The sequence below is a fragment of the Sinocyclocheilus rhinocerous genome, unplaced genomic scaffold, assembly GCF_001515625.1.
Source record: "Sinocyclocheilus rhinocerous isolate Xijiao unplaced genomic scaffold, SAMN03320098_v1.1 scaffold1694, whole genome shotgun sequence".
Taxonomy (NCBI): domain Eukaryota; kingdom Metazoa; phylum Chordata; class Actinopteri; order Cypriniformes; family Cyprinidae; genus Sinocyclocheilus; species Sinocyclocheilus rhinocerous.
Genome location: NW_015626863.1, coordinates 1,171,579 through 1,180,904, shown reverse-complemented (window position 1 = coordinate 1,180,904; position 9,326 = coordinate 1,171,579). Strand labels below are relative to the sequence as shown.

The 9,326-nt window shown below is 35.1% G+C and overlaps 2 protein-coding genes and 1 pseudogene across 2 annotated transcripts in view; 1 reads left to right on the top strand and 2 right to left on the bottom strand.

The window, feature by feature from the left end:
• Positions 1–2,818, bottom strand: part of LOC107717511 (uncharacterized) — a 4,793-nt gene extending 1,975 nt beyond the window's left edge. Inside the window, exons 1-5 of the mRNA XM_016524283.1 lie at positions 2,782–2,818; positions 2,294–2,623; positions 1,507–1,842; positions 1,129–1,248; positions 583–630 (exon numbers count right to left, since the gene is read on the bottom strand). Coding sequence (XP_016379769.1) covers positions 583–630; positions 1,129–1,248; positions 1,507–1,842; positions 2,294–2,623; positions 2,782–2,818 — 871 coding nt within the window. The remainder of the gene's footprint in view (positions 1–582; positions 631–1,128; positions 1,249–1,506; positions 1,843–2,293; positions 2,624–2,781) is intronic.
• A 1,518-nt stretch (positions 2,819–4,336) lies between these two features.
• Positions 4,337–5,947, top strand: LOC107718114 (dynein assembly factor 3, axonemal-like). Its single transcript, XM_016525078.1, has 6 exons — positions 4,337–4,382; positions 4,657–4,739; positions 4,919–5,031; positions 5,136–5,229; positions 5,493–5,653; positions 5,750–5,947. Exons 2-6 carry the CDS (start codon positions 4,658–4,660, stop codon positions 5,945–5,947), a joined length of 648 nt encoding a protein of 215 aa, XP_016380564.1. The 5' UTR covers positions 4,337–4,382; position 4,657.
• A 1,840-nt stretch (positions 5,948–7,787) lies between these two features.
• LOC107717732 (carnitine O-palmitoyltransferase 1, liver isoform-like) overlaps positions 7,788–9,326 on the bottom strand; it is a 17,537-nt pseudogene continuing 15,998 nt past the window's right edge.

The following is a 9,326-nucleotide window of genomic DNA, read 5'->3' as shown; positions in this document are numbered from 1 at the left end:
GCCCCCACATGTCTAGGTCATGATGTGGGAAGATTTGCATAACACCGCCCAAATGTTCAAGCTAAGAAAGAAGGCGTAACTTTTATTCTCGCTGTAGTATTGTTGCCACCGCGGCCATGTCGTGAAGGCGCTGTGTGCTTCGTTGTGAAAGCTAAACTAATTTGTTTGGTCTTCCAAAAGAGGACGATATCCGCTTCGTCTGGATCCATGTTTGGTCTGTCGCTCTGTTGAGGTATTCGGCCAATCACAACGCACTGGATAGCTGTCCAATCACAGCACACCTTGCTTTTCAGAACAATGAGCTTTGTAAAAATTGACGCGTTTCAGAAAGGCGGGGCATAGAGGAGAAACAATAATGTACAGTGTGTGGAAAATAATGTGTTTTTTTAACCTTAAACCGCATAAACACATTTCATTACACCAAATACACAAAATAATGTTCTTTTTAGCAACATCATATGACCCCTTTAACTCAAATTGAGAAACTGAATTTGAAATTTAAAAGGTATTCTCAATGGCGCACAGCCCTTATCAATTACACACACACACAAGCATTTAACAACATTTAAAGTGGTGTCTTACTGAGCGGGGTAATCCCTTCCATACTATTTATACGGCTAGATGGCTGATCTAAAATTGAAAACATGTAAACAAAATTAATCAAAATCGTCGTAATATGTCACAATCAAAAATTTATAAATTCCAGTGAAGAACTTGGTCATTGTCACAATCAGGTTCAGAGGAAGATGATGAAAATGGTTCAAACAGGTTTCCACAAACAAAAGGTTCTTTAATAAAACAAACTCAGGTAATCCAAATGCGACGGCAATGTAACAGCACATCTACACATGAACAATACCAGACAACAACTGAATGAAAGGAGGAACTTAAATACACAGGGTGATAGAACTCAAATGATGAACAGGTGATGACTCGTTAATCAGAAACCATAGTAACAAACTATGGTTGGAAAATAGAACAAAGGAAAGGCCATAGATAGAAACAAATGAAAACGAACCAAAACAGGCAGTTTGTGACAGTCATGCAATAGTTTTCATGTAAAATCTCTGTATTTTCTTTTTTATAATTTAAAGATCATTTTTGTTTCTCACCGTCTCTCAGACTTACCAACATGTTTGAGTGTTTCTTCAAGCAACTTTATGGTTTCATTTAGTTTTACTCTTTGTTGCATAATGTCTTCATGTGTTTGCTTTATGACACTGCAGAGATGTTTCACTCTCTCAATCTCTAAAATGAACCAAATACAGTATCAGGGTGAGTCCTTCATCAGTCTTCAATTTGTCAGATGTATTTGAAGGACAAAAAATAATTATGCAAAATAAAATGATACATACTTTCATACATGTTAACTAAAACATAAAAAGTACTTAAGCAATATAAACCTGTTTTAGTCAGGACACCAAGCTAAATATGCATATACAACATACAAGTGTTTTTCCATGTATGAACTAGAGAAGAGAATCTGCAGCTTGAAAAATATCTTACCTCTCACTTGCAAGTGAACTACTCCTCTCTTTTGACATCCATCGTGAAAGACTTCGCATGTATAGTCTCCTGAATCTGATGGCTGAACATTTCTCAAAATCAGAGCAAGATTTCCTCTCCTCAGCTCCTGGATGGACAGACTCACTCGGTTCTCAAAGTCATTATTTGTCATCTCCTGTCTGTTCATATACTGATAAATGAGCTCTGTCCCTCTGAACCATCTGATTTCCATGGACACAGCACTGGTTTCAGGTAAGAGATGAATGGGTAAAATGACGTCTTCCCCAGGGGCAGCACACACAGGGCCAGAAGAAACCACAAGACTAAAGTCTACAGCTGGAGAGAGAACTACATTTATTATCAAAAACATGAAAAGTAGTAACATTCATAATAATTTTAACACTGTAGAGTGTTTATTACCATTTTCATTTCTGATTTACTAGCTGAGGTTGGAACTTGGTGTCAAAAGGCAGACTTTGATATACATTTGGCATGAATTTGACGGGCATTTCTCCTTTTCTTGCTTGCTTCCTAATCTAGTTTTCTAATAAAGATATAATTACGTCAATATTTTTCTGTAAAGATGCTTTGAAGAAATGTCAATTGTGGAAAACTATAAATAAAACTGACTTGACTGTGCATTTTATCAGTATTTGTGCTCCTAGAGAATCAAACCATTTTGTGACCATTTACACAGAGCTCTACCAGCGGAGGAAATCAGCTTTCAAACTGAAGATGTTTTGACTAATATGGATTATCTTTGAAACTTGTTTAGTTGAATACTTACAGCTGATATGGAGAAAAACAGTATCTTGTATTGATTGACTTTCATGGGTGACCTCACAAATATAGAGGCCCTTCTGTGAACTCCTGACGTCTCGGAGAGTCAAAGACACATTTCCATTTTGTAGATCTTGCAATGGGAGACTCACTCGACCCTCATAGTCTATGTTCATTGTCACCTGTCCATTCTTATAATGGAAAACTGGATCCTCCTTATGCCACCACTGAATTTCCATTGAAGCAGCACTGATAGCCGGCTTAAGATGACACGACAGAACAACATCATCTCCAGGATGGGAAAATACAATGTCAGACTGGCAAACAACAGACAACTCTGAAGAAAAGAGAGAAAAAAATAATAAAAATGTATAATAAAAATAATAACAACAAAAAAAAAAAATACCTGGCTAGATGTGCCATTTCTGTAATAGTGTTTTATGTACAGTGAGACTCAGCCGAAGCGAATTACACATAATTTTTCTTTTAACTTGCCTTGACTAGTTTTTGACACTTCTTTAGCTTCAGCCATTTTCAATATTTCTGCACGTCTGAGACACTGATGGAAAAACCACTGTAACAGAAAACAAACTATGACAACATGAATGTGTCCATGAATATGTCCTCACATCTTTTTTGATGTTTAACACACCATATAAAAAACCTTAAGTCGATGAGCAGTAAATCAACTGAATTCAAACCTCTAAATGCATATACTGTAAATATAACTATACTGCTCAGCATGGATAAAATAGACGTAAATATGGTGCTGTTATGTGAAGGTATGACAAATGATCAATCATAAATTCCTGTAAATTACACATTAGCCTGGAAAATCAATCAATAAATGAATCTATTACAAATGTCGTTGTCTTTTTATCGAAAACATCTAAAGTCAAAACTTTTGACCTTTTTATTAAGCAAACATTATTATGAACTTGTCATTATATTAAAATAAAAGTAACTAAATTAGGCATCTGCCCACTTATTGGCAAAATAGACAGCAGGCTGTTTAAACTCTGGTTTAGAAATGATAAATACAAAAATGAAAGGCGCTTGCTCCTTTACTGGTAATATATGGCCTTTGTAAATAATAATAATAATAATAATAAAGATATTTTGCTACGTTAAATACAATAATTTAAATAAATAAATAAAATATTACATATACATACAACTAAAAAACTATTATCCAGTGTTATCTATAACTTTAAAAATAAATAAATAACAAATAACCAAGGTATTTTAAACATTTTAGTTTAAGATGCCTGTCCACTCAAAGAGACGTAAACTCTGACTTCAGCTGAGACGAGCAACTTATGAATTATAACCACACTATGAATGTGCCTCTAATATTTGAGACACATTCATAGTGTGGTTACAAGTCAACTTACATACGATCAAACTTGTATATTAAACATGTATAATGTAAACTGCCTAAATAAGTAAATTTACTTACCTTCCTTGTTGCAGCGACGTAGGTTTTCCCCTGCTTCGTTAACTGGTCAGGTGAGATTTCTCGAACTAGTTTCAGGTGCAACTGAACAAGTGAGATTTATTTCCTTAAATGCTGTTCCACTTTCAGTCACCTAAGTATTCTGTAAAATTATCATTAGGCTAGATTGAATATTCAATGTAATTCATGTTGGATATATTCATAATTATAATTGTTTAGGTTGTTAATGTAAAAATACTTACATTATTATCATCCCATTGACACACAAAACAAATAAATAGGATAATACATTTTTAGATTTAGTTAACTATGCATTAAACTGCATAATATAAATAAATATGCATTAAAATCTTTGCTTTAGATTGGAGCTGACCTTAGTTTTTACTGAATCCTTCGCAACAGTCACCTTAGAAACTAGTTATGCAGGTTATGCAACATAAAATAATAATCTTTTTGGTAATAACTATACATTTTAAATTACTCTGGCACGTTTGTCTGTAACAAAATGTAAAATCTAAAACGCTGTATCTAGACGTCGCGCGCATAGATACGTATACTCTACACATCTATCGCACGCTCCCTGTTGCTAAGCAACCGCTTTCCAAACTTTAGCTTGTGTACGCGGCACGAAAAGCGAGAGGTGAGTTTCACAGAAGATTATTTTCACTTTGCTACATATCTGTTATATATACGGCTACAGATACTTGTGCGCATACATACTTCATACTTTGTAAATGTAAGAATGTTTTTACTTGCGTCGCTACCTAAATAATGCTACGAAATATAAGTTAAGCCAGCTGCTAGCTAATCAAACTCCACAACAGTCCGCTGAAACGGGATAGGAGGAGTGCGATATTATTTGATAGTCGCACTCAGGCACCATCCTAATTTGTCATTTCTAACTATTAATGAAGAATGAGCACCGTTCGGACTGTTGAGGGCGCGGGATGTGTGACCTGGTGGGGATTCGGACCAGCACGAGACCTCCTGAGCTCAGGTAAAACCAGACTAAATACCATCTTTAGATTAAACACTAATAAACCACAGAAAGAAAAGAAGAACCACAAAATCAGACTAAACCACCACACAGTATCTAACTAAACACAGTAAATATCTATGAAAGTTCACATACATTTGTTTAATATTTGAACTCTCATTATTATGTAACACTTACAGATACACACAGAGTGAGGCCGCATGGAGAGCTGAATATTTTGCTGGTGGGCAGTGCAGATCCTAGATACATCCTGAAGACCATCACTGGACTGACAGACTCAGACACACTACATGTGAGTGATTCTTTTACATATAGCATATGGATTGAGATTAATCACATATTACAAAATCAGCTGTTTTATGCATGTTAATGTGTTAATGATGAGATGTGTTGCAGGTTTGGGTGATTGAGAACAGCATGGAGGTGGTTGCCAGACAGCTAGTACTACTTTATTTATCACTTCTGACCCCTGAGAACATGAGTTTACACAGTATGTACCTTAATATCTAAATAATGAAAAATATTTTTAAAATTATTAATTATAAATAAAATATATTAATTATAAATATAATCAATTATTATTTTATATACAATTGACATTTCAAAGGTCTAGAAAGATGTAGAAAATAAAGGAATACAAAAAAAAAAAAATAATCTCCAGAGAAATTATTTTATGATTTTTTCTTGTACATTATAAATGTCACTGCATTCATGCTTGTACTGTTGTACAACGCTTTGTGTTGTATTTTCCAGAGAAGACAGAAGTGTTTCTGGAGGTGTTTGGAAACTCTGAGATTCGCAAAGAGACAGAAGAAACGTTAAAACACGCCGCAGCTCAACTCTCTCTGTCTATCACAAACACTCTGTTCTCGGACTCGCACACCCATCCTTGCCTTGATACAAGCCTTCTGAAGGTCCAGCATACATTCATCTGTTATATTTGCATTTATGCTGCATGTCATAACCAAATTCAGCTCAGTAATATCGACTCATCTGCTGTTTTATCATAGTTTAAGGAGAGAGATGAGTTGGTCCGGATCTTTAAACTGTGGGAACGGCCGCCGTCAGTTCCAGCAAGTGTACGCAAGGTCTGGGATGCCCGTGTTCGGCAGCACCTGGGGACTCGCTATGACTCACGGCAGGGCTGTTTCGACTGGGATCTCACTATGAAACTGCACCAGAGCGGCGTATGTACCAGTACCAGATGAGACACTATTATACACCTCTACTCCTGACAGCCAATCAGAGCAGTGCAATAAAAACTCAATTTAACTGTATGTTACACAGTCACAGACATCTGGCAAATAGGCTTATTTCAGGCCATATTTTGTTACAAATGTGAGTTTTTAGGTCATTTTTGAATTACTAGCACCTAAATTACAAATAATGATTCATAGCATTCCATGTTTCCATCTATGAAATGACACCAATCTCATTGCGGTGTTATTTTAGTATCATTGATTTTTCTGTGATTATATGTGATTTTTCTCTACTCCATAATTTTATCAACGCCCCTGATATATAAAATATATATATATATATATATATAATATTTCCACAATGACCTTATCTAGCTGTGCAAATGAGATCTTGTGCACTTGAAAGGCAACTTTATATTGTTTAAAGTGCCAAATATGAGGGCGTACAGAGACAATAACGAGTAGAGCTGCCAACGGATTTAAAAGACAAAACGGAAAAACTACAAGGAAGTTTAGAAGCCCTTGCTCTCAGTCCAGCCAAGTGAAGCAAAGGGCCTACAGAAACAACACATCCTCGTGAAATACAGCATTAATGCAGACTGTACAGTGATTGTACATTTTTGATGTTGATGAGCATCTCATTAATTCACCTGTGAAATCAGTCACCACCTTCATGTCCTACGCAAAATGTAATAGTTTTTGTTAGGTTATGTCTAATGCAGCAATTGTTCAATCATATAGTGGTTACAGTAGTATAGTTACAGGAATATATCCTGCCTCTCAACTCTAATCTGTCTATTTATTCATATTATAATACCTCATGTTTTCTTTTAATTATTCTGTCAGTAATTTAAATGAATAGTTTACCCAAAATGAAAATATACTGAAATGCCAACCAAGATGTAGATGAGTTTGTTTCTTCATCAGATTTGGAGAAATGTACATCACTTGCTCATCAATGGATCCTCTGCAGTGAATGGGTGCCGTCAGAATGAGAGTCCAAACAGCTGATATAAACATCACAATAATCCACACCACTCCAGTCCATCAGTTAATGTCTTGTGAAGCTAAAAGATGTGTGTTTGTAAGAAACAAATCCACCATTAAGGCATTTTAACTTTAAACTGTCACTTCTGGCCAAAATACGAGTCCATAATCCATAACAACATATTTATTTAGAACAGTTTTTTTTCTTGTAAACAGTGCTTCATCTGTGCATATTTCTCTCCTGATTCAAACATTTTCACTGGAGAAAGCAAATATTATGGATTATGCACTCATATTTTAGCCGGAAGCAACAGTTTGAAGTTAAAGACATCTTAATGATCAATTTGTTCATTACAAACAGTTTTTGCAGTCTTGTTGATTACTTCAGGATTATTATGATGTTTTTATCAGCTGTTTGGACTCTCATTCTGACGGCACCCATTCACTGCAGAGGATCCATTAGTGAGCAAGTGATGGAATGCTAAATTTCTCCAAATCTGATGAAGAAACAAACTCATCTACATATTGAATGGCATGTCAATTTTCAGCAAATCTTAATTTTTGGGTGAAATATTCCTTTAAATCACACTTAACACTTTTCTACTTTTTTTGAAAATAGAATTTACGTGGAATATTTTTAAAGGGTTTAGTATTATTATTGAAAACATATTAATCATAACCACATTTAGCTTTGAAAGCATTCTGCCAATCTAATTAGTTCATTAGAAGGTTAACCACATGATTTAATTCCAAGTAAACCATTTAAAATTAAAATCATATCAGATTTTGTATTACATACTTAGCTTTGTTAAGGAGACATCTCTTTGTAAAGTAAACAGAAACTATTTGCAATTAACTGGCCTTGATTTTTCTTTGAAGTTAAATTTGAAACACCTGAGATATTTTCAGAAACGTGTTGTGGCGAAAAATTTGTTTCTTCTCGGGCATCGCTTTCTTTAGACCTATTAGACATTCTCAAATCTGTTAAATTAAGTGTAAATTGTTATTAAGTTATTATTTTATCTTAACTCTTCCTTGTGTAAAAAGGAAAAAAAAGTACTTTTACATAAAAAAAACTTAAAATTAATAGACTTAATAGTGAGATCAACACATCAATGTATCTGGATAGTCACATTAAAACTGCAGTCACATGTAATATTCTGAGTCATTAGTCACTGAAATCTTATATATACTTCTGCTCTGGGATTCAAGTAAATCGACACTGGATTTTAGTCCAAGGTCCAAGTTATTCTTACACCTTAAACTGACCAGTTCAGATGTGGAGTTTCTATTTGGATGTGATTTATTGTACTGTAAGAGCAGTGAAGTGCCTTCATCAGAAGGTACAGAGGTGATGCATTACTGAGATCCTCGGTCAAGCTTAGGTGTAATGAACCTACAACCATTACACTAACTCGATTCTTCATTATTTAAAAATGAGGACCAAACAAAATCTAAATGGACTGGTCCTACTGGAAAACACACAAGGCTTTCCCCTATCTCTCGCTTTTAATCCTCTTTTATATATTTTATTTAACTAATACGTTTTTAGACGAAGCAGCTTCCACCATTTTTACATCATTATGTTGTTCATGGCTTCATGGCATCGATTTGTACAACAAGCATGGAATGTATGAATGCACATTTGCATGTAATAACAAACGTGCATTCAAACGAACACACACACACACGCAAACACGCTATTTCCTAGTTATATGCAACCTCATGTCTTCTTCTGACCGTCATGGGCGATCTGTTCTACCTCTACAGGTCTTTTTTGCTGTTCTTCGAGTGGTTCTGCTCAGCTTTGGACGGGTCTGGTTTCTCTGGTGACATCAACTCCAGGAGATCCATCAAGGCCTTCTTGATATCAGCTCCAAACTTGTGAGAATCCTACAATCCAGAAAGAAAATAGAAACAAATTAGCATCATTTTCATCAAACACTGTCGTAACCAGGTGTAGCACCGTAAAGAAAGCCACAAATGTTATATTTGCCATAAAGGGATCTTTCACCCAAAAATGGAAATTTAATAATCATTTAGTCACCCTCATGTTGTTCCAAGCCTGTATGTATTGAATGAATGTTGGTAACCAAGCAGATGCTGGTAGCCATTGACTTTAAAAGTATGGAAAAAAATACTATGATAGTCAATGGCTACTGGCAACTGTTTGGTTACCAATTATCTTTTTTTTTTGTGTGTTCAACAGAAGATTCTGTACATACAAAATTCATACAGGTTTGGAACCACTTGAGGGTAAGCAAATGATGACAGGATTTTCATTTTAGGGGCAGTCATGGCCTAATGGTTAGAGAGTCGGACTTGTAACCCAAAGGTCAAGGGTTTGAGTGTCGGTCACTTTTTCACTAATTAGTTTATATAAATAGCTTATATATATATA

Excerpts from the sequence above, each read along its gene's own strand:
- LOC107718114 (XM_016525078.1), top strand. The coding sequence starts at position 4,658 with ATGAGCACCGTTCGGACTGTTGAGGGCGCGGGATGTGTGACCTGGTGG. Across the intron at positions 5,230-5,492 it reads TGAGAACATGAGTTTACACA|AGAAGACAGAAGTGTTTCTG; the intron begins GTATGTACCTTA and ends TGTATTTTCCAG. Across the intron at positions 5,654-5,749 it reads TTGATACAAGCCTTCTGAAG|TTTAAGGAGAGAGATGAGTT; the intron begins GTCCAGCATACA and ends GTTTTATCATAG.